Consider the following 25,649-nt stretch of genomic DNA (forward strand, 5'->3'; position numbering starts at 1 on the left):
ATAGTCTGAAATCTAAGATGAATTTATATTTCAAATATGAACCTGGATTTCAGTGGTATATAACAAAGGGAGAACTACTACCTAAACTATAGGAAAGAAAAGTGATTTTTTAGCAGTTAAATTTTTGTACTAGGTTAGATATGTCTGGTGCTAGGAAGAATGTTACTGACAAGTCACAAGTCCTGGCCAATATAGTCAAGCCTTCAAGAAACTGTAAGAGAGCATAAAGATATATGGCCCTAGTCATGTAGCCTCTATTTCCCCACCAGTAAAGCCAGAGATATAGACTAGTTCATGTGTAAGGTCCTTTCAGCTCTATCTGTTTTAAGATGGCTTGTATCACAACAAAAGTTCCATGGAATAAGCTTTCACAGTGCAGTGATCACACTTCTTACTCACCACAGAATGGATTCTTGATCATGTCAGGCTGGCCCAGGGATTTAGGGAAGAGTAAAATTTGGAATGTTCTACCTCTCTTCAGCAAACTGGCCTTAGTAATAATGAAGAATTATCACTGCTGCCACACATATAGAAATTCCAATTAAAAAAAAAAACCAAGTCAACAAATTAAAGGAGCTAGTGGTGTGGTGATGTAAAAGAGGCAGGGGGGCGTATATCCCAAGAAACTGATGAGGGTAGAAGAAGGGGAACATTATCTTTATGAATCTACCACGATGCAGGGTTTGGCTCTCAGTTTTGTAGGCTCAATTATCTACTTGGTCAATATAGAGAGAATGAATCTGTTAATCAGGGCAGAACTGGCTTAATAAATTTCCCAAGATTGACATGTAAAAAGGGAACGTTAATGTACTGATTTCCAGTGAGACTTACAACTGGATATGCAAGCAGGTAATTCAAGTTGTGTCGCATATACAGCCTCTCCATGCAGAGAAGCTACCTGAGAAGCCAAGTTAAAATCAGAAGGTTGCTTTGCAGATTAGAGGAATTCATTATTTGAATCAAATGCTTAGTGCTATCACACTCTGCTTGCCAGGGACACTATCCCTGAAATGGTGGGATCCAAAAGGGCACCTGATCCCTGGACAGTGTTCGAGTGGGCCGAGACTATAAGAGACAATATAACCTTTATAACCAACTCCTGTCACGACGAGTATCCATTCTCTATAGCTGTTAATGTTTTATCAAGCTACCATCTAGTTCTGCTGGCCTGGGTGCAAATCTTATCTCTTTAAACTGCTGTTACATATCTTTTTTTATTCTAAAGTTTATGTGATCCAAAACGTTTAGCTCAGAGAACATCACGTTATTCATCTTATTTCCAAAGGTTTGGAAAGCTACATGGTAACTTCTACTAATTGAAAACAATATTATGAGAACTATATGTCAAATGCTTTTCTAAACAGTTACATATATTAATTCATTTAATCCTCCCAATAATCCTGAGGTAGGTATTTTTATAACATCTATTTTCAAATAAGGAAACTGAGGCACAGAGAGCTCATGTAGTAAACCCTGAGTGAGATCAAACCCAGGAGCTCTAGCTCCAGAATCCCTGTTCTTAATCCCTATGCTTTAATGGCTCTCAAAATAGTAACAATATGGACCCAAAGCCTGGGAAAATCAACACCCATTTTTGCCTGTACTGAGGCCTTTCTGTAGTTCTGCTCAGACTATTGTTATCAATAGTCATCCTGAAGACTATGGGAGCTAGGGAAGCTGGGTGGGGTGGGCTGGGCTGGAGAACTTAAGTAATTCTAGATCCCAGAGTTTGGGCAGCCTCCCCATCCCCTACTCTTTGTTTTACCTAAGAACCTTATCCCAAATATAAATCCTGAGATTACCGTTCCTTGATGTCTCTGACTCTCAGGAATGTTCTAAATCGGAGACCCAAGGCAACGGAATATTGTTTTATTACTCTATTTAGTGAATTAAGTGGAATTGGTGCCTTACAAAATTAAAAAAGTAGATGATCCAGCAATTCTGAGTATATAACCAAAAGAATTAAAAGTGGGGTCTCAGATCTTTGTATACCCATATTCATAGCAGCATTATTCATAATGGCCATAAGGAATCCAAGTGTCCATTAATAGATGAATGGATAAAGAGAATGTGGAATATACATAAAATGGAACACTATTCATCATTAAAAAGGAGCAACACCCTGGCACTTGCTACAGTTGTGGAAAGGAAATCAAACTAAGTGAAATAAACATCACAAAAAAAAAATCAAGTACTGTATGAATTCACTAATAGGAGGTACATAGAATTGTCAAATTTATAGAGCAGAAAGTAAAAAATTTATAGATGACAGAAAGCCCCTGGTCATCAGGGGCTGGGGAGAGTGGGGAATGGGGAGTTACTGTTTAAGGGGTATGGAGTCTCAGTTCTGCAAGATAAAAAAAGGTCTGGATATGGATAGTAGTGATGATCGTACAATACTACTTAAGGGTACTCTTAAAAATGGTTGATGGTAAATTGCATGCTATGTGTATTTTGCCACAATTTAAAAAAAAATTAAGTGGGATTATCCATCAACACCTACTGATCTCTTCATATACTTCATATACATATATCTCTTCATATACATATACATATACTTAAAAAAAGTGACATCCTTTGTGATAGACCAAATATTAGGTAACAGGCCCTATGTCTAGTCTCAAAATACTAAGATAAAATGAGGAAAGCTCACAAGTATCTGGAAAACAAACATCTTTTAAAAAATCACTAGAGCGGCACCTGGGTGGCTCAGTGGTTGAGTGTCTGACTTTGGCTCAGGTCATGATCACAGGGTCCTGGGATCGAGTCCCACATTGGACTCCCCACGGGGAGCCTGCTTCTCCCTCTGCCTCTGTGTCTCTGCCTCTGTGTCTCTCATGAATAAATAAACAAAATCTTTACCAAAAACTATCATTACAATAACAAGATCTTTTAAGTTCACAGTTTAGAGTTCATTCCAAGCTATTGAAAAGCTATGTGTGGGTTTATTTAGACCCTGATAGTTATATCGTTATTTTTAGCACCAAGGTGAGCAGTACAGTTGGGAATAATGACAAAGAGGTACTGAAAGCAGAGAGTGGTGATTAAAAGCAAAAGCTTTGGAATGTGACACACCTAATTACCATACCAGTCTGCCACTTGCTGGTGGAGTATTATTGGCTGAGTTACATAATCTCTCTTAGTCTTAGTTTCCTCATCCATAAAATGGACACACTAATTCCTAAACCCTAAAGCTACTCTGAGGATTAAATAATGTAAATAAAGAGATTGTTTACCAGGTCTAACATAAAACCATTCATGGGGCAGTTGCAATTATTAATAAAATATTGATAGAATTAGAATAGACAGTAGAAAAAATAAGAATTGCAGGATCTTTCCGATTTTACCAAAACTATAAATTTTATCTTCTAGAAGAAGGAAAGATATATTACTAGCATTTGTAATAATCAGGTTAGGGGAGAAAAAAGTTTGATTTTAATATTTTGCTTAAAGCAACAAGGGAAGTAATAAGTCCATGGTCATGAAAGATATTAAAATAATTGTAAGAAAATATTTTGTGCAATTTTTTGCCAATAAATTGGCAATCTAGATGGAATGCATAATTATTAAATGTAAATTATAAAATTGAGTCAAAAAGGAAAGAAAACTAGTCAAAAACCACAGAAGATAAAGATGATCAAAGATCTAACTCTAAAAACATGAACAAGTCTAGATAATTCTGCAAGCACATTTTGTAACATGCAAAGAAAAAATAGCTTAGTAATTTCCTACTATTCAAACTTTTCCAGAGCATAGAAAAGAAGGTGGAAATATTCTCAGTTCATCTTACAAAGCTATACTAATATCAAAATTGAATAGAGATGGCACAAATACATACTTTGCGCCAATCTCACTTATACATATTGATTCTGAAATCATGTAAACAAAACAGAAACTAATTGAATCTACCAAGTAATTAAAATAGTAACCAGAATCTATTTTAGAAATGTGAGAATAGTTCAGTACAATATATATATATATATATATAATTCATACATTTACAAATTAAAAGATAAAAAATAATACATTTTTTATCATTAGACCCCTCAAAAAAACATTTGACAATTTCAGCAGTCATTCCTAAATATCCTAAAACAATAGGAAATATAAACTGGTAAAATACCAACACTATTTCCATTAAAATAGAAACAAGAGATGCTTATTATCACCGAGTTTTTCAACACTGATCTGAAAGTCCAACTAATGCAAGAAGATTAAAAAAAAATAAAAGTGATATAAATTTTAGAAAAGAAAATGTAAGTTCTCATTATCTTAAACATTATGATTGTATACTATGACAAAAAATATAACCTTAAACCAACTGTTAGCATTAATAAGAGATCCCAGTAATGGGAAAGAAAGAGAATAAACAAATGTTTGAATCCATAGCTTCTCTTAACACTATCATAAGCAGGTAAAAAAAATAAAGAGTCCCATTCAAAACAATATTTAATTTTTTTTTTATGATAGTCACACAGAGAGAGAGAGAGGCAGAGACACAGGCAGAGGGAGAAGCAGGCTCCATGCACCGGGAGCCCGACGTGGGATTCGATCCCGGGTCTCCAGGATCGCGCCCTGGGCCAAAGGCAGGCGCTAAACCGCTGCGCCACCCAGGGATCCCCCAAAACAATATTTAAAAACAAGGTTTATTGTTTCATTTAGCACTAAACACTTTTCCTGAGACAAGAGTACAGATTTAAAAATTTTTAATCTTAGAAGGACTAGTATGTAAATAAAGGTCCCATTGTAAAGTAGTTCACCCTTTCTACCCTACCTCAGTGTGTACTCATAAAGTTATATAAAGCTAAAATAAATCACAAAGCAAAAACTGAAGGTGTGGAAGGTTGTTGGTGTCAACACAGAACCAGTTCATTTGGATATTATCTATAAGCATTAGACCATACTATAGTCTAGGTAACATGCTAAAAAAAAACTTTTTATATTGTAGTAATTATGTTGCTAGAAGACAGTGGTATTACATCATCATGACTAGAACTGAAATTTACTTATTTATTTTATATTTATAACTCATGTTTGATACATTTGATTAACACTGGGCTCACTTCCATATTTCATTGCTGTGGGACTCAATGTCTTCGTTGAGTATTTAGTGTGGCAAGGCTGGGGAAAAGAAGCACATGGTAGGTAGAGTACTCAGCTTAAAATATCTGAAAAGAAAGCTCTATTATAAAATGGTTTTATCAAAATCCCTTCTAATTAAAAAGATCTTTCACTCTGCATTATCACAGATAATAAAAAGGAGCTACACTCTATCATGCAGCACTAACCTTGAGAAAATTGAGATCTAGTCATTAGTATTCAGCCAAACCAAGTTATTTGCACAATAAATAAAATGTCTTAAAATGTTACGGATCCTTTATTTTAGGGATAAACACTCATTTGAAAAATTAAAATATGGAGAGTAATATTATCTAAAATGAATTAAGTACTATGATTAACATTAAAAATTGTAATTTGCAAAATAAGTAAAAGATAATTAAAGACAGGTTTCTTCACACACACACATACACACACACATTCCCTAAAGCTTTATAGATTTAACTGCTAGCTGATTGGGGTAGGGAGGAAATTAAAGTGTCCATTAAGAAATACCCAATCTCTAAATATGATTGCAAAATTGTCAGATTATTCATTGGGTAGAAATGTGTTTCATACCTACTATGTACTAGGTACTTAGCATCGTGAGATGATAAAAAATACCGCATTGGAAAAGGACCTTTTTGACATTATTACATCTTAAATGTATTATGCAACTGAGAATTGATTAATTATATTTAACATATTCAACATATAGAGCAAAATTCTGAGTAATCAAATCAATTATACCCTTGAGCAACTCGATTTTTTAAATTCCTCTCACTATTCCCTTAAGTTGATTTCTACCCCAGGATTCTTTCCCAGTTCTAAAATAAGACAATAAAGACATCGCCTAAATAAAACCTAATACAAAAGAAGAGAAATGTAAGAGAAGGGATACATTAGTCTTAAATTCTTGTTTCTGTTTGTTCTCAGTAGCACTTCTAATGTTCAATTTTCCCTTCAAAGAAAATCTTGATTTATAAGAACAGAAAAGTGCAATCGTCTTCAACATCAAAACAAGTACACTGTTTGGCTCTTACAAAAGTTAGCAAAAGATTGAGACTGAGGAAGAAACATTAAAACAAATATTAAATTCTAAGTTATATAATGCCACTTACCATAGTAATGGTCTGATACTTTGGTATATGACTTTTTAAAATAAATATTACCAACAGGTAGAAAATTTTCCTTTGCTCTGTTAAAACAGTATGTGGGAGAGTTTTTATCATGTGTTTGCAGATAACCTGAATGTCAATTTAAAGAAATGTCACTTCTATCACCTAAATGATAAATTTTCCAGAAGGGTGGTTTAATTGGGAGGAGAAAAATGCCATATTGCTTCTTCCTTCCAAGAAGAAAGGGTGTATTCCATTCCTGTGAACTCTTTCCGTCTCTCTCCATATATTTATACATATATATATCCACATACATACATATACAAATATGTATACATGTCAGTGTAGATACAGATATACATGTATACATATGTATGCATATCTGTCCCACAAATGTTTGATTTTGAGATCTCTCTTCCTTTTCTTACTGATTCATTATGTTCAGTGTGACTTTCAAACTGTACTGCCTTTCACATTTTATTCATTCGTCAATGAATAATTGAGTACCTGAATGTATTGAGTACTGCCCTGCATGCTTAGCATTACATCAGATGTAAAGCAAGATACAAAATAAATATAAGGCAAGTCTTTGCCCTCCAGAATCTTTTGATCTCTTCCAGGAGCAAGATAAAACATGATATGTCATTAAGTAATTCGTAAGACTAACGCCAAAATCAATGGTACAAGTAACATGCATTTTACATCTATGTAGAATTTTAGAGCTTCAGAACACTTTCCTGTACTTAGTCCTCAGAACAATCTTGCCAAGTACGTATTATTAGCTCCACTTTAGCAACGAGGAACCTGAAATTGAGGATTTTAAGTGGCATGCCTCAATCAAATAGATTATGAGTGGAAGTCAATACTTAAGCCAGGGTTTTTGATTCTAAGGCCAGGGCTCTTTTCAATACAGCACAGGAAACCAAGGATTGGGGTATTAACAGGGCAACAGCTGGCTTTCTGCTAGAGGTGGAACTGAACGAGACCTGAGAGGATGTCAGGAAAACATAAAGCTATCTGAGCAGCGTCCAGCTAAATGTCCAAAATAATTTTATTCTGCAAATATTTGTACTTCGGTGTTACACACACACACAGCACAACTACCATTTCTTTAGGCAAAGTGCCTTTGCCTCCTCAGTAAGAGCTTTGCTCTCAGAAACGAGGATGTCCAATGTAATAAAAAGCTGGCCTAGCAGGATCATATAAATCTCAAATCACAAATATAAGTCTTAATCTCAAATCTACTAATCCTCACACGTTTTGTTTCCCCACAGCACCGGAGGGCATAACTCGCCCCTGTCCTTTTCTTCCGTGCTTGCTCCAAACCACCACTTATTTTTAAGACGCCGGTGACTGACCCTACCCCAAATTCCACAGGTTCGCCCCAGGTCTGCCACCCGAGCCCTTGCCCAGAACCTCCGTCTCCCTCCCCAAGGAGATGATACCTAGTTCAGGCTCTGCAGGTGCCGTCGGGATGCTGCCACACAGCACTGCCAGGTAAGACACGACCTTTCGACTCCGTCCTTGGGGACTTCCCGCCGGCCGCGCGGCGTAGCTCCAACCCCGGGAAAGGGGCTCCCGGCTCAGGAACGCAGCCACCGGCAGCGCACGGTCCGAAGTGATGCCTCTGACAACTAGATCGACGCTGGGCGCCCGGGCGTGCCTCACTCCGCCCCATACTCCTGCCAACTGCAGGGGACTCGGTCCGGCCACCAGTCCATCCCACCCCACAGGCAAGTCCGGGCCAGCCGGACCTCACGCAGGACCCCGGCGACAGGTCGCTGGCGGCGGCGGCGGCGGCGGCGGCGGCGGCGGCGGCGGCGGCGGCGGCGGCAGCAGGAGCCACCCGCCCCCAGAGCCCATAGCCGCCAACCTGAGACCCCCACCGCCCGCCTTCCGCCGGACCGCAGAGAAGCGTTGCTATGGAAACCCCCTGGGGATCACGTGACGCCCGCGGACGGCCAATCGCCTCTCACCTCTGCCCGCGGCGCCGCCTTCGGCCCGCCCCCGGCCCCGCCCCCGCCCGCCCCCGCCTCCCTCGCCCCGCCCCGCCCCTCTCCTGCAGCCAGCCCGCGCCTGCGCACTGCGCCCGGCGCGCCCTCCCCCGCGCGCGCTCGGCGGGGAGGAGCGGGGCGGCGGGGGCGGCCGGAGGAGAGCATGCCGCCGCGGAGGAAGGAGCGCCGCCAGCGCGCAGGCCCAGAAGCGTCCGAGCCGCGGCTGCCGGCGACGCCCCAGAGCGGAAGAGGGAAGTGGAGGCGCCCGGGCTGCGGGTTCCTGGTGGGCTGCGCTTCCCGAGGTCCAGGCAGCACCGAGAGGAGGCTTTGGCCGCCGGTCCGGCTCGCGATGTCGAAGAACACGGTGTCGTCGGCCCGGTTCCGGAAGGTGGACGTGGATGAGTACGACGAGAACAAGTTCGTGGACGAGGAGGACGGGGGCGACGGGCAGGCCGGGCCCGACGAAGGCGAGGTGGACTCCTGCCTGCGGCAATATCCTTGGCGTTTGCCGGCCTCCCCGCGCCCCCGCCCCGCCCCGCCCGGGGGCCCCGCACGGGGACCCCGCCCGCCGGGCCGCTCCCGGGGCAGGGGCGGCGGCTCTGGCCCTGCGGGGTCCCCAGGACGGGCGGCCGGGGGCGCTCCCGCGTCTAGCCGGGTCACCCCGGGTCACCCCGGAGCCCGCCCCGCCCCCGCCCCGACTCCTCAGGTGGCGGCCCGAGTCGCTGCCCCGGCCAGTGGCGGGGCGGCCGCGCCCTCGGGGCGCGGAGGGGAGGCCTCCGCTGCTGTCCGCCGGCCCCGGGTGGGGGGGGGCAGGGGCTCGAGGCCCGAGGTCACGGAGGTCCCCCCCGCACCGTGACCGCCGTGACCGCCGTGACCGCCGGAGTCCCGTCCCCTCCGGAGATGTGCGACCGCGGGGAGCGGGCTGCCTGCGTCGTGGTGCTGGCGGTTCGCTCTTCGGCCGCGTTAGGAGAGTTCATTCCTCGCTGGGAGGGATGGGGCGGCTTGCACCATCGAGGCCCCCTGGGCCCTTTTAATAATTATAGTTATTTACAGAGAAAGGAATTTGGCCAGATACGAATTTGTTAGCCCCGGGGAAACGGAGTGAGTACAAAACGGCCAACTCCCGGCAAGGAAGCTTGGAGGCTTTTACCTGCGAAGCAAGGGGACAATGGACAGGGATGGCAGGTGGAGAATCCCTGGACATATTTAAGATAAGCCCCCGTGAATAAAGTAGATGATGAGCAAAATAGACGATGAGTCATTTTGCGCAAAGCAGCATCATTTTTTATTTTTTATTTATTTTATTTTATTTATTTTTTTTTTTTTTGCAATCCTGAAATCGTTTCCATTTCAGTTAAAATGCGGCTGTCAGTTCCTGGGGTTTTTGGTGTGGTTTTTTTTTTTTGCATATTTGAATATTCATCAGTGTTGAGCGAGTATTTGGCACCACATCTCTTTTAGAAAAATGTAAATGTTGCAACAGCTAAAGCTGTAGTTCTAAAGATTCTCAATTACTGAATTCACTCCTAATTATTCTTGAACGTGTTCGTAAGATAGGGAAGACTTTTTAAACCTCTCCTCATCAATGTTCTATTAAAGTATAATGGGGAAATAGGAGTGAAAATATTGGTTGTGACTATATCTAGTCTTAAAGGCACCTAAAATACAGCATTAAACATTTACCAACATACAGATGTTTCTTTGATTTCCACAACTCTCACAGTCAGCTGTTGCTCTGTTGCATTATTTAAATACGTAAGTGCTTTAGGTCTTAAAAATGAGCCAGTCTGCCAAAGGAAGCTTTTCTAGAAGTTTGTTAAGCCTTGGAAATAACAGCTTACCACCAGCCATAGGGGGTTTTTGTTTTTGGGTGTTTTGGTTTTGTTTTGTTCTTTTTTTTCCAAACATAAGCAATGAACATTCTTCTGTCTGAAAACGGTCTTTGTAATGGATAAATGACGTTTTGTGAACTAACTTTAGGTTGATGGGTGCTGACTCTCAACTGGTACGGCTGGATCCATAAAATGGATCTGCTTTCTAATCTCTTTATCTTAAAAGATACTGTCTCTTCTCTTGTTGCAACCAGAAGAGACAAGCTCTAGTCAGGCACTACAGATGGAGGAACAAATGAACTCTGTGGTTTTCCTTTTAGGGGAATGACTGTATATTCTGACAGTCTGATTGGCCTTCCGTGTCTCATACTTGCTAACTCACTGGTGCTTTCAAAGACTGAATTTAATAGGTATGACCTAAAACAGTGTTAATGACCTTTTTGGAAATATAAGAGAAAATATGCAAAACAGAAAAATTAAGCTACAGCCTAAAGGACATTGAATTATTAGATCTTTTGTTAATATTGAGAGGTTACTAGTGTATATCATGTAGAGTGCTGGAATAATTACCAGCATTTTCTACCAGTATTTCAATTAAGATAGAATATAATTCTAGCAAAAGTTTGGTCTTTATTTTTCCAGTTAAGAATCACATAAAAAGACATTTTGGTTGAGGGTGTGCTGTTTCATTTGGGGACCTAATAATTCTAATACGTAGATATGTAATTTAAAATATACGTATCACTCTGAATAATGTTTCATATGTGTCTTACTGGAAAATAAAAGGCTCTCGAAGTGTTCATTTAGTAATTAGAGCCAGACAGGAACTGGTCTTTGCCTTATTACCTCCTCTTACGTTCTCTGTGTTTTACATGTGATTGACATCCTTGAAACCAACATACTGAGTTTTCCAATATTGAACATAGCGATCGTGCTAATTTTTCTTTCTACGTATAAAGTCAAGTCTTAAGAACCAATGATACCTGGTAGTTCTGATGCTTTTCTGAAGGCTCCCCTTTGCTGCTATCCCCTTAACCTCCATCACAGGAAACATGACAGCCGCCCTACAGGCAGCTCTGAAAAATCCCCCTATCAACACCAAGAGTCAGGCCGTGAAGGTGAGTCAGACGGGGATGTCTGCTGGTGTCTTAGCATTCTTTCCAAAATCCTCTGAAGTGTCATGGAATCAACAAATAGTTTAACTGTTTATTGTCTTAGACATACAAGAGCTTACTCTGTGTAGTTTGTTAGATAAAAATTTACATATGAAAATAATCTCACTCTAATACTGAGTTATGAGAGACCATTTCGGTGTGTTTAATAGAGGCACTCGGGGAATTGGAGCATAGGCCTGAAGAATAAACAATACTTTTACAAAATAAATAGATTCTATTTGGTTGCTTTTTAAAAATTTTTCTAAATTATCCAAGTATTAAATGTTTATAGAAAAAAAATAAATGTTTATAGAAAACTCAGAGAGAGGCAAAAAGGGGTAATCATCATCATCCCACTGCCCAGAGATCATCGGTTTTTACTTTCTGGTGTTATATGCTTACAGAGCTTGTCTCTTTCTTAGTAGTTGTTTTTTAAGTAAAAATGGAGTTTTGTAATTGGCTTTTTTTATGATGTACATGGACATCTTTCCTTGGCAGTAAGTGTATTTCTATAAGCACCTTTTTTAATGGCTGCATATAGATATGCTGCAGTTTATATATAACTAATCTTTTGTCATGTATTTAGATTATTGACCTTTTGTTGTAAACAGTACGGAAATGAACAATTTTGAGTAAACTGTTAATTATTTCCTTTGAATAAATTCCTAGAAGCGAATTGCCGGGTTTTAGAAGCCACTTTTTAAGGCTTTTGTTACAAGTGGCATTGCCAAATTGCCCTTCAAAAAAACATGACTTAACGTTCCTGCAACAGTCTTTCCGGAAATACTTGAGAACTCACTAATTGTATAAAATGAAGCCCAGAGCTCTGACCCCATTGTCTGTAGGAGCCCTAAGGATCTCTTTGAGTACTAGTAATAACTTAGGTAAATGCATAATAATTATCTAGGCAACAATGAGAAGAAACATTTCTTTGGTTCTTGAAAGTGGTGAGGGATGTCATTGGGATTTCAACTTTACCACCTTCTGCTTTTATATGGGTGAGTTTTTATCACAGTTTGTGGGTGGGAAGTTATAGCTGTGGTTGTAAGAATATTTTTCTAAATTGGGTAATTGGTTAGTCTTTAAACTGAAGACAGCAATAGGTGGTAGAAACATTCTGTAAACTCCTGATCAGTAGGAATGCCAAAGATAATCACTCTTTCTTGAGTAGGAGAAGTGAAATTGTTGAAAGGGTAAATTAAGTGTTCTCTTTGCTTGGCTTCTTGAGTGGAAAAATAACTTTGCTCTTGGAGCAGCCTTTTATCAGAAAAAAAAATTATAAATGAATATCACTATACCTACTGTAGATAGGAAACTTAAATTTTCTTAAAAAGTTACTTTTATTAACTATTATTGAAGGATGGTTCAAGGTAGAACTGCAATTCATTGTCTTTGTCTTTGGGGTTTTCTCTGAGGTCAAGAAGTAAAATTTAAATGCCAACTTAATAAAGTTGGAAAATTACCATATCTCTTTGTAAGCAGATGCTTTCAGCTCTCCTTCAAACATGTCAAGAATCTGTCGTTCTCCTGAGCTACCATGCTAGCCCAAACCAGCCTATGTTATTGCAGTAACTTCCAGACTGGTCTCCCAGCCTTGTCCCCTGCCCCTCACCAACTTCCCATCAGCTTATTCTCAACATGGCAGCCAGAGTCAGATTATATCACTGTTATCTCATACACAGGTCAGATTCTATCACTGTTCTCAATATCTTCCAACATCTTCTCCTTTCTCTTAATGAAAGCCACAGTCTTCACAGTGGCCTGCGAGGGCTTACGTGGTCTGTCTTCGGCTACCTCCTGACCTGTCCTACTCCTCCACCATGTTGCTGGCTACCAGGGATCTTTCTGCTTTCCTTGAACACCCTGAACATACAGTGACAGCACATGTTCTTTCCTTCTTTCCTCTGAATACTTTTCTCAAATACCCCTAAGGATTCTTCTTTCATGTCCATCAGGTCTTTTTTTTTTTTTTTTTTAAGGATTTTATTTATTGATTCATGAGAGACACAGAGAAAGAGAGAGGCAGAGACACAGGCAGAGGGAGAAGCAGGCTCCACGCAGGGAGCCTGATGTGGGACTCAATCCCAGATCTCCAGGATCACACCCTGGGCTGAAGGCTGAGCCACCTGGGCTGCACCATGTCCATCAGGTCTTAAGTGTCACCTTTTCCAGAACAACCACTCTACGTGTGAATGCTCTGTTCTCTGTGTCCCCAGGATCGAGCGGGCAGTATTGTCTTGAAGGTGCTCATCTCTTTTAAAGCTAATGATATCGAGAAGGCAGTTCAGTCCCTGGACAAGAATGGTGTGGATCTTCTCATGAAATATATTTATAAAGGCTTCGAAAGCCCCTCTGACAACAGCAGTGCTGTGTTACTGCAATGGCATGAAAAGGTAAGTTACGACCTAGAGTCCCTCCAACTGGCCACTTAATGATAGAAAGTAACCATGACTGCTCTTCTCACCTAAATCATTATTTTGACTACATCATTTTCTTTACAAATAAATGCATGAAAACGAAAGCTTAGATTTATGTTTCCTAACCCTGGTCTTAAGAGATTCTGGTTTGCAACACATATTTATTCAGTAACGATTATTGTTCATTCAACATGATCTTGAACTTGGAACTAAATCCAAACCTTGAAAATAAGATAAACAATAAAAGTCAAAAATTCTTTGACCATGGCCAGAAGGTTAGAAACACCCATGTACCCAAGGACGTATGAACAGATAATCCTTTTTTTTTTTTTTTTAAGATTTTATTTATTCATGAGAGACACAGAGAGACAGAGGCAGAGACACAGGCAGAGGGAGAAGCAGGCTCCATGCAGGGAGCCGGACATGGGACTCGATCCCAGGACTCCGGGATCACGCACTGGGCGGAAGGCAGGCACTTAACTACTGAGCCATCCAGGGATCCCCCAGATAATCCATTTAATGCATACACTACATTTTGTTTTTTTGAACAACCGAAAGAAGGAAATTACATACATGGCACAGCACGAATGAACCTTGAAAACGTTGTGCAAGGTGAAGTAAGCCTGTTGCAGAAAGACAAATATGGTGTGATTCCACTTACAGGAAATACCTCGAAGAGGCAAATTCAGAGAGAGAGAGAAGATGAGAGGTTATCAGGGACTGGGGGAAGGGAGAATAGATAGTTATTACTTTTTTTTTTTTTTTTAATGATAGGCACACAGTGAGAGAGAGAGGCAGAAACACAGGCAGAGGGAGAAGCAGGCTCCATACACCGGGAGCCCGACGTGGGATTCGATCCCGGGTCTCCAGGATCGCACCCTGGGCCAAAGGCAGGCGCCAAACCGCTGCACCACCCAGGGATCCCCAGATAGTTATTACTTAATGGGGACAGTGTTTCTTTTTAGGGTGATGAAAATTATTGGAAACAGTGGTGACTATAATCCTGAGAATATAATGAGTGCCACTGAATTTTACCCTGAAAGATGGTTAAAGGAGCAAATTTCATGCTCTATATGTTACAGGATTTAAAGAAAAGAAATCAGAGGTGGGGTGAGATCAAGAGTTCTTCAATGTTTTTCTGTTTTCATGCATTTGATTCTGCAGTGTGAGCAGATGGTGGTACACTGTCCCTCAAAAAAATGGCTAAGGGAAATTTTTAGCGTTAGGTAAAAAGTTGGTAAGGTCATTTTTAATACCCAGCTCTTGGCTAATATGGGTACAGATGTGAACAGTGTAACATTTAAATAGAACCAACCACAGGGAAGGGGTATATTCTAATATCTCACAGTTCCCAATCCTCAGTCTTTAGAAGCTGTTGTCCGTGTATCTTGAGTGAAAACACACATGGAAGATGAGAATAGGCTGTAGAACTTGTCTTGATCAAGTTCCTTGATCACTCATGCACTGTCAAATAAAGAGAGACTAACTTTTAGGGACAGGGTAACCAGACCTCCCTATTTTCCCAAGATGGCCCCAGTTTATGCCTGTTATCCCAACATGATTATGAATAGTTCACTTTCACTCAGTGTACCAGTTGGAGAATAATGTATATGGTCATCCTATTCAGGAATACTTTGCGTTTGCCAGACACTGTACCATTAGATGATGTTTCATTTAAGCCTTAGAACAACTTTAGGAGGCATATAAGCATCTTTATCACCCTCAATTTAGAGATGAAGAGCCAGCTTAACAACCTAAGCATCCTGGTTCCTGTACAGTCCCAGGATCATAGCAGACACTGATGGAGCACTTACTGTATTCCAAGCACTCTCCTAATCACTTCATAAATAACTCCTTTAATCTTCATAAAAATAGTAGGAGGGAAAGCTTGCTATCATTCCTTTTTTGGTGGATGGGGAAACTGAGGCACACATCAAGTCTTCATTGCTTCCTAACATCATCACCAATTTTTGCCCGTCTGTCTGCTAAATACTTCTCCAGCCACACACTTAGATACCCCTCTGATGCAGCTCTTTGCAGTATCTCCCCCAGATTTTTGCTGTGACTTCTTACACAGGCCTCCAGCCACCAGCTCTGCTTCTCTCGAATCTGTTCTCCACCCGGTCGCCAAATGCCCTCTCTGAAATCCAGATCTACCCTTTCAGTCACCTGCAGAGTAAAGCTCAAGTTCCAAAGTCTAGCCACTCCTCTTTTATGCCGTTCATCCCCCTTGCTCCAGCAGTGAGCAGCATAATAGTATGTTTTCCCAGGACACACCTTACTGTTTCACACCTCTGTACCTTTGCTCAGGATTTCCTCCCTGCCTGAGTACCTCCTTACCCCAGGGCACACCTCTGTCATTTCTTACATTATGTTATATTAACATAATCTCTCTTTTATGTTCTGTCCCTTCCTAGTAGACCAGAAGGTGCTATATCCCTAGCATCTAGCACAGTACTCGGTACACAAAAGTATTCAGTAAGTAAGCTAGAGCTTTCAGCTCCTGACACTTGATCATGACTTCCAGTCTTTCAAGGTAGTGTCAAAATAAAGTTCCTAAGTTCTTACCTATTAAATGATACACTTTTAGCTTGGAGGAATAAAAAGAATCTAACAAGCTGGCTGATCTAAATGGGACTTAGGGTAGCTGATACCAGTTTGAACTTCCTCCCTGACAGTGTTAAAAGAGCAAAGTGGGTATGCCTGGGTGGCTCAGCAGTTTAGTGCCTGCCTTCGGCCCAGGGCATGATCCTGGAGTCCCGGGATGGAGTCCCACATTAGGCTTCCTGCGTGGAGCCTGCTTCTCCCTCTGCCTATGTCTCTGCCTCTCTCTCTCCCTCCCTCCCTCTCTCTCTCTCTCTCTCTCTCTCTCTCTCTCATGAATAAATAAATAAAATCTTTTAAAAAATAAAAGAGCAAAGTGAATGTCCTAAATTTACATTTGAGCACATGTTTTCAGCAAGAACATGCTGTAAATCTTGAAGAACATCCTATTATGTGGGGAAAAAAAATTATAGAATGTAAACTAGTATCTCACGAGCATGTAGGTACACGAGGGCAGGGACTGTGAAGGTTTTATCAATCACTGGCTCTGCAGTGCTGGGTGCGTAATTGGTGTTCAAGAATGTTTATGAAAATTAATGAAGCCGAAGTTGATAGCCGCACACATTCCTTCTGTAAGAAAAAACCTCTTACTTGGGTATGATAATTGACCCTTTATAATTCCATCAGCGTTTACATTTTGGTTTGTTTTTAGGCACTTGCTGCAGGAGGAGTAGGCTCCATTGTCCGAGTCTTGACTGCGAGGAAGACTGTGTAGTCCAGCAGGAACTGGATATCCTGTGGGTGTGGGAGTCGCTGGTACAAAGACCAAAACAACCAAATGCCACCGCTGCCCTTTGGGTAGCATCTGTTTCTCTCAGCTTTGCCTTCTTGCTTCCTTTTTCATATCGGTAAAGAACAATTACATATCAGTTTTCCTTTTGTGAAAATTGGAATAACACAGAGGAAATATTTATGAACAGGAATGTTTCATGCTTTCAAAATGATTTCAGTGTATACTTGTCTGTATATAGTATAATTTGCCTTCCAAGTTTAATTGTGTAATTCTAACCCCTATTGGCTGGTGGGGTTTTGTTTTGTTTTTGCGTTTTTGTTTTTGCTGTTTTGTTTTGTTTTTGACTAATAGAAATTTGATCAGAGTTTGAGGCCAGTTTCCTTACTCATTGCTAGCCAGGAAATGATCTTTATAAAAAAAATAATGTTTGCGAAACTGGCAGCCATTAACATTGCAAAACTGGACCATAATTCCCTTATTTAAGCAAAATGTGTTTCCAGAACAAGTGGTGAATGAACACCACTACCAAGTTCCAGCTTTGTTTCTGCTTACCTCCAGATCATGTGAGCTTAAGTACGCTTCTTCCTCTTTGCATCCAATAATCATGGCCTCTTGATTTCTTTGTGGTCTCCAGGGTCCAGAGCAAGGAGTCTTGCTCTACAAAAATATATCTATGAAATGCCAGAGCCTCTTTGACATGAGCATAAAACTTCATTCTAATAATATGGCCCTCTTTGGGAAAATTACTCCAAATGAGAAAAGATGTGGAAACAGTGATGAAGTTCAAATTCTGGGCAGCCTCTGAATGAAATGCTATTTTCTTTAGAAACAGAATAGCTGCCTTAGACATTATGAGGCATATAACTAGTATTTCATATGCCCTATAAATGTCTTCAGTGTTCTTCAGGGTAATTAGGATCTTAAGAGATTTGGTTCAGATCCAGACACCTATACATTCTGTATTTTAGCTCAGTGGTTTTTAAAAAAGGAAGATGCCACACAGCAAAAAGTGTTTACTTTGTTAGACAAACCAAATCGGTTCTCACAAAATGACCGGTGCTTATAAAAAGTTATTACTCAGTAACTCCAAAACCACCTGAATGCATAGGACCAAGAGGGAAATCAGCCTGTGTTTAGTATTTACATTGGACACCAGTTTCATAATCACTGTCTTATGTGAAAACTGGTGGAGAAAATTCTATAACCTCTTTGCTGTTTTTGATACCTGCTTTTTGTTTTGTTTTGTAAAAATGATAAAGTTCAAAAAATAAAATGTCAGTGTTGAATAATTTATTTTCCTCGCTCTTATTTTAATATTTCTGAACATGCGGTTAAGAGGGAAGCTTTCCTGTTTTACCAGCAGGTTATTGTACTCTTGACAAGAAGTAATTTGGTACAGAAGATTTCTAAAATGACTTTGTTCAAATATAAAGTAGTGGGGTAAAGGGAAGAGCGTCATTAATGATGTCAGGACACCACTGGAGCCCTTGGAATGATTGCATAGCCCTCTGGATGCCAGCTGAGCATCTGGAGTATCACTGCCCAAGGACTTAAACTAGTAACCTAGCAGCTGTGGTCATTTATTCCCGGCTTCTACACCCCTTCTCACACCGCAGCCTCTTTTGTCTCCACACTGGCCCTACTAGATTTCCTGCTTTAAAGCTCTAGAAACTAAAAAAAAAAAAAACAAAACTAGAAATTGGGGCACCTGGGTGGCTCAGCGATTGTGATCCTGGGATCCCCGATTGAGTCCCACATTGGGCTCCCCACAAGGAGCCTACCTCTCCCTCTGCCTTTGTGTGTCTGTCATGAATAAATATATAAAATCTTTTTTTTTTTTTTTTTTTTTTAAGAGAAAGGGAGAGGGAGAAGCAGGCTCCATGCAGGGAACCTGATGTGGGACTTGATCCTAGGCCTCCAGGATCAGGCCCTGGGTTGAAGGTGGTGCTAAACCACTGAGCCCCCCCGGGCTACCCTAAAATTTTTTAAAGTAAATAAAGCTCTAGAAACTTAACAGGCAATTCAGAGGGCTGTGAGTTAAGAGAAAGTAAATAATAGGTAGTCCAGTTGGTACAGCATAACTCCTTACAAACTTTAAAATGAAAACAAAAGTGATATTGCAATACTGCTGTGTAAAATCCTTCTTCATGTCACTTTCACGACTATCATGTTAGGGAAAATCTTGGAGTTTCATATTCTATAGACCCTAAAATGGCTATGTTCAGAATCTGCCAACCTATCAGCTTCACTCAGGGAGATAATAAAAATATTTAGCAGTTATTACCCTGGAAGGACTGACTCAGGATGGATGCTGGCTGCAAACAACTGGCTACCCTGATTCATCTGGGCTGTCAGCCCGGGCGATACTGACCAGGACCGGGCAAGGGTTGTCCAGACGATTGGTACAAGAGTAGTTCTTTCCCTTCCATTCCCTTCTGCTGGAATCTCAGTGGGTCTTTTTGTTTCATTATAGCCATTTTCATTTGTTTTACTCTTGCCATTGTTGAAGGGGGAAAATGGCACACATACCTTTCTGGTCATTAGGTGACTGCACCATGTAGGTAACAGACTTGATAGGAAGTGTGATGATATCTCAAGGAAACTCGGTAACACATATGTGCAGTCAATCTGTAAATGGTACAAATTAACAAATATTTTTTAAAAAAAACATTTACTGTGTTCCCAAGGATCATGAAGGACATAATAGAAGAGTAATAGTAAGTTAGTAATAACTTCACTTTATAGGGCAGCCTGGGTGGCTCAGTGGTTTAGCACTGCCTCCAGTCCAGGGCCTGATCTGGAGACCAGGGATCAAGTCCCATGTCGGGCTCCCTGCATGGAACCTGCTTGTGTCTCTGCCTCTCTCTGTGTGTCTCATGAATAAATAAATAAAATAAAAACTTATAAAAAACAGGTATGAATAATTTTATCCTCAAAATATTTTTGATCATTTCTTAAAATGTAAGTTGTATTTAGAGTATTCATCTCAAAGTAAGTACTCAAACATCAGTAATCCTGCCTTGGTCCATGAGACCGAGTTACATGAGCTTTATACAATATATGAAACCTAACCCAGATAGATACAACACAAAAAGCAGGAAACCAAAGGCACAGAACTCCCAGCACATGGTAGTAGCACAGCTTTTAATTCCCAAAGCAAGATTCTGAGTCCGAGTAAGTGGATTAAAACACAAAAGCCACCCTTTATTGAGTACTTACTATGTGCCCGTCCCGTTGTATATTTAATCTTGAGAACTGAAGCTTAGAGAATATATATAAGATCACATGGTTTGAGGGTGCCAGAAACAGAATTCCAACTCCTGTCTGCCTGACTCCAAGGTTACATCGTAATTTTTCTCATGTCTGGTGCTTGGGAATACAGGTATTTCCAGGACGGATGAGGATTGGGGCTTTCTCTAGAACTCTCAACGCTAGATGCATGGGGCTACTGTTGAGAGGTAAAACCCACTCGGGAGCCCTGTAAAAGTTGACAGGTGCTGAGGGAAGAAGACTTGAAGAGGTATTACACCAACAAAAGACATATTCAGCAGTGCACAGAACATAGCTATTTCTTCGCTATGAGTTTTAATTGCCTTTTGATGATTTTTAACATTGTGAGGTTAGAGTTCAACACCTATAACATGCCTAACTCTGCTAGAAAAGAGAAAAGTGGCTGAGGGTTTCTCAAAGCATGTAATTTCTCTGTATCTTGCTCTTTATACAGTTTTTTGTGTGTGGGGGGAGGGCCAGAGTGAGTGGTGACGGAGAGGGAGTGAGAGGATCTTAAGCAGGCTCCAGCTCAGTGCGGAGCCCAATGCAACACGGGGTTCAATCTCATGGCCCTGAAATCAGACCTGAGCAGAACCTAAAAAGTCGGTGACTTAACCAGTGAGCCACCCAGGCGCCCGACCTTCATCCAATAGTCTTACCAAGCTCTCTCTTTTCTGTGTTTTCACAGATGATGTATTTTAAGTAATAAATTTCTCTTTTAATTAGTTTTGTCATAATTCCATTTAGCAAGATCCAGAGCCTCAATCGTTCATTTCATTAGCCACACTCAACAGATTGTTGGTCATAACTAAAAATCATTTGCCTAGCTGAATGCGTAAGAATCATTTTGGTCTCCTCCACTATCATTGACGGGTGCCCCATTTTGGAGGTACCCCAAATTGGCAGCTTATCTCGGACGATTATCTTGGAGTGCCCTCATTCTGATTTCAAAGCTAGTTGAGAACCAAGAGTTTTTGCAGAAGAAATCCTGGGAAATGGGACATCTCTGAGATAACTCTTGGCTTGAGGAAATCAGAATCAAAATCACAGACCCATAAGGACAAGGAACCAAGGCACTGCCCACCAGGTATGTCCCCGACAACAGCAGCTCGACCCTGTTCTTTGTGCATCCACCACCACACGTTGCGGGGAGGCGGTTGTATGGGTCTGGATAAATTCTAACCTGCTTTTGTCTACCTGTCCCCTTGCCACCTCTTGATTGCATTTTCCTTGTCTGCTTTCCCTTCCCTAATGATTTTCTCTCTTCAGCCCCTGCAGGGCTTCCTTCTGGCCCGGCCCTCATTCCTCTCTCTGCTCCTGCCTCAATCTCCTCATGCCCTGACACTCAGACTCACTGTTACTGATTGAATATGTGACACTTGAGCAGATTAGTTCAAGTAATGCCCTTCCACAGTTCTCCAACTTACTCAAAATATTTACACGGCTGATTTCTAAACTGAGAAAATGCCGGGGTTTATTTCCATAGGTAATGCTTTGGAGAGCTCAGATTGAGCAAATAACCCAAAATCTCAAGACAGGTTTTTTAAATACATTTTTTTCTCTTTAGATTTGCAAATAACTTCACCTTACAGACAAAAACAAAACAACAAACAAACAACAAAACAACAAAAACCAAACGTACAAAAGAACACAGGAAGGCGAGCCCAAAAAAGAAATCGAATTAGCTGTGAACATTTCACAAAGGGATGCTCTACACCAAGGTTAGGTTGCTTCCATCCGTGCCCCACCGTGGGCCTTTCCCCCGCCCCATCTCCACCTCAGCCCAGTATCACGGATGGAATATGTGAATACCCCAGTTTAAAAACGTTCTGTGCACCAAAATGCAGGTGCCTCTTGCACCAGACTGGGACCTGGAGGTACAGTGCAGCATCTGCCTCTAGATGGTGCTACTTCCCCACCGTGATGAGCCGACCACGTGCCTCATGGGATAGCCTTGTCACACTCACATTTGTTTTCCTTCCTTTATGTTACTTGAATGCTTAATGAACATAAATTGTCTGGTTTACATGTCTTACTTCTCTAGGAGACAGTCCCCTAAAGGCTGGATACATAAAAGGTAGATCGAAGGGTATACAACTCACCTGAATCCCAAGGTCTGGCGTTCTAAGACTCCCATATTTTTCAGCCCAGCATTTAGCTCATGCCCTGAAGGATATCCCCTCTTGAACGTTCCACCAGACCGTGCAACCTTCCTGAAGTCACAGCTGTGTCTTACTCATTCTCCACAGTCCCTTGACATAGTCCATGCTCACCGAATATCTATTGGTTGCATCATATTGATTGAGCAGAGTCCTCTAAAATATCCTGAGATCTATGCACAGGTCCTGGGGTGTCTGGATAGAACATATTCCAAGCACAAATGGAGAACTATGCAAAGAATTAAGTAATCCTCCTTGGATTCAAAGAGCCTAGATCCAATCGCAAGTTCAGTTGGCTTCAATGTGGACATTTAGGCAGAGAATGTATCAGTCTTAGGCAGAGACTAGAGCCATGATAGCATGCGTGGACTTTATAGCGTGTGGCTTCTCAAGTCACCATAGGCAGTGGCTGAGGGACAGAACTACAGCTCACGTCTGTCTGGCAGTGGCATCAAGGGAGTTTACCTGTAACCTTCATTATTCTATAGCATCACCTTTAAAGTCAGAGACATGTCCCAACACTTTTTGTGTCCCTTAATGATAAGGAAAGAAAGGTGGTTTCTGATCTTTTGCAATTACAAGCAACTACAAAACAATGTTACAAACAATGCTACAAAAAAAAAAAATCGTTAAAAATCATTTTACCACCTTTCTTGGCTCTATTTATATTTAGAGTCTTCTACAGTCAACTCTTAGTGAATGCCATAAATGGACAATATCACCGAATAATATTGTGTTTCCTTTTATTTATTCAAAATTGAATCAAGATTGCAAGAGTACCTCTAGGTTAAGATTTTCTTCAGTTTGATGACTGAGTACTCATTGACCTATGATTTTATCTTTTTATTCATTTTATTTTTAAACAAATAATCTGTTCATATGGTTCAACATTCAAAAAATAAAGAAGATGTGCTATGGTTATTTCCCTCCCATCTCAGATCCCCTTCTAATAATCAACTAATATCATGAAATTCTTGTAATCCTTCTATTCTTGTAATCTGCTTACAGTCACAAGCAAATACCTGTATAATATTAACTCCTTTGTTCACATAAATACTAGCATAGTATACATAGTATTCTCTGCCTTGCTTTTTCATTAGGTGTATTTTGGCAATAATTTCCTATGAGCACATAAAGAATCTCCTTATTTTTGTGCGTGACTGCGTAATATTCTACTCTATAAATACAGGTACCATAATTTACCTAACCATTTCCCTATTGGGTTAGGAGGTTCTGATCTTTTGCAATTACAAAAAAATGTTACAGTGAATAACACCAAAAGCCATTTCACATATGGTCAAGCCTATTTATAGATAATTTCTAAAAGTGGAATTTTAGGTAAAAGGTTATGCATTTATAACTTTGATAGATATTGGAGGCTAGATTGCCTTCTTTAGAAGTCCTATCCATTACATTTCCTCTGGCAGTGTAGGAGAATCCTTGTTTTCTCCCCTCTTTACCTTCCCTGTTTGTCTTCAAACATTTTTTTTTTTAAGATTTATTTGAGAGAGAGAGGGGAGAGAGAGAGAGAGTGTGTGTGTGTGTGTGTGTGTGTGAGAGAGAGAGAGAGAGAGAGAGACAGAAAGAGGCGGGGGAGGGGTGGAGGGAGAGAATCCTCAAACAGGCTCCCCACTGAGCAGAGCCCAAAGCGAGGGAATCCCAGGACACTGAGATCATGGCCTGAGCCAAAATCATGAGTCAGGCGCTTAATGAACTGAGCCACTCAGGTGTCCCATCATACATTTTTATATTTGCAAATCTGTAGAATAAAAAAATGGTGTCGTACATATATTTGCATTTCGCTTCATGTCAGTAGGATTGAGCATCTTTTCATGTATTTAAGAGCCAGTTTTCTTTCCTGTACTTTTCTCTTCCATAATTCTTTGCCCACTTGATCATCTTTTTCTAGTTAATTTGTAGGAGCTCTTTCTAACAGGCATGTAAGCCTTTTGTTTGTAATAGGAATTTAAATATTTTCTCGCACTTTGTCTTTTGACTTTATGATGGCTTTTCCTGTGAAGAAAAATATTATTTTCTTTTTATATAATTGAGTTTATCTATCTTTTATGGGTTTGATGGGGGGGGGGACACAGGGCTAGCTGAGGGCAAGGCAGGAGCTTGGGTCAGCACATTGACAAGTCCTTGAAACAGGCAAAGGGACTTTCCTCTACAGACTCAACTGCCTCAATGTTCATACTTTGCTAAGGTCAAAAGGCAATCTTAGCCCAACCCCCAAGAGCCTGTAAGTGTACTTTAACATATTAAAATTCCTTTAGAAATTTCCCTTTAGAGATAAACCCCCAAGACACGTGTTGACAATCATCCTCCAAGAACATGGCCCACCGATATACATCTGAAGGGTCTCATGACTCAGGTTTTATTAGACGGTAATAAGTGACTTTTTCTCAACAACATCTAGCCCCCTCAAGGTCCTGGAAACCTTGCTTCCAAAATTCCTTAGAAAGTACGCTATCCCCAAACCCCTCCCAACTCCCAGGTATATAATCAGCCACCCCTCACAGGCCCTCATGCAGAAATCCCGCATAGCTTCTAATTGACTAGCTTGCTTGCCTTTCTCAGGACTTAAGGGTATTTTTCTGAAGAGATACAGCTAAAACTACCCAGAATATTTCACACGGTCTCATTCACTCAAATATCTACACACCAGGGGCTACTTAGAGTATGTCATATACAATCCTTATCTTTCAGAAGCTAAAGTCTAGGGAACTGACACCACAGTCTGCATTTCTATAGGAAGAAAGCTAGAATAGAGAAAGGAATAAAGTCAGGTAGAAAATCAAATGGGGGGATCCTTGGGTGGCGCAGCAGTTTGGCGCCTGCCTTTGGCCCAGGGCGCGATCCTGGAGACCCGGGATCGAATCCCACGTCAGGCTCCCGGTGCATGGGGCCTGCTTCTCCCTCTGCCTATGTCTCTGCCTCTCTCTGTGTGTGACTATCATAAAAAAAAAAAAAAAAGAAAAAGAAAATCAAATGGGGAACAATTACCTCTGCAAGAGTAAATGTTAGGGAAAAGCTGCAAGAATATAACCTTGTCATCAGTCTTGCAGGCTACATAAGAGTTTGCCAGATAGACAAGGGCAGAGGGGGAACGCCAGGCAAAGGGAACAGCATGATATCAGAAATCACACAATTAGCATTCCAGAATCTTGTTCATTCTCGGTATTAAGTCAAGTTAATTAACTGATATCATTGTACCGCTAAGTGATTGAGTACTGGTTCCAAATTTTCTCGGTTCTCAGATAAAAAGCAA

The 25,649-nt window shown here is 40.9% G+C and overlaps 2 protein-coding genes across 3 annotated transcripts in view; one reads left to right on the forward strand and one right to left on the reverse strand.

The window, feature by feature from the left end:
* RGL1 (ral guanine nucleotide dissociation stimulator like 1) overlaps positions 1-7,769 on the reverse strand; it is a 256,134-nt gene extending 248,365 nt beyond the window's left edge. For both annotated transcript variants that reach the window (XM_055319220.1, XM_055319218.1), the window contains exon 1: positions 7,661-7,769. The gene's annotated coding sequence lies outside the window, so the exon portion shown is untranslated. The remainder of the gene's footprint in view (positions 1-7,660) is intronic.
* A 633-nt stretch (positions 7,770-8,402) lies between these two features.
* ARPC5 (actin related protein 2/3 complex subunit 5) lies at positions 8,403-18,242 on the forward strand. The gene is made up of 4 exons (XM_055319486.1): positions 8,403-8,701; positions 11,087-11,159; positions 13,412-13,588; positions 16,869-18,242. Exons 1-4 carry the CDS (start codon positions 8,559-8,561, stop codon positions 16,929-16,931), a joined length of 456 nt encoding a protein of 151 aa, XP_055175461.1. The 5' UTR covers positions 8,403-8,558; the 3' UTR covers positions 16,932-18,242.
* Positions 18,243-25,649: the final 7,407 nt, after the last annotated feature.

Source organism: Nyctereutes procyonoides, unplaced genomic scaffold, assembly GCF_905146905.1.
Source record: "Nyctereutes procyonoides isolate TBG_1078 unplaced genomic scaffold, NYPRO_anot_genome, whole genome shotgun sequence".
Taxonomy (NCBI): domain Eukaryota; kingdom Metazoa; phylum Chordata; class Mammalia; order Carnivora; family Canidae; genus Nyctereutes; species Nyctereutes procyonoides.

Excerpts from the sequence above, each read along its gene's own strand:
- ARPC5 (XM_055319486.1), top strand. The coding sequence starts at position 8,559 with ATGTCGAAGAACACGGTGTCGTCGGCCCGGTTCCGGAAGGTGGACGTG. Across the intron at positions 8,702-11,086 it reads GTGGACTCCTGCCTGCGGCA|AGGAAACATGACAGCCGCCC; the intron begins ATATCCTTGGCG and ends AACCTCCATCAC. Across the intron at positions 11,160-13,411 it reads CCAAGAGTCAGGCCGTGAAG|GATCGAGCGGGCAGTATTGT; the intron begins GTGAGTCAGACG and ends CTGTGTCCCCAG.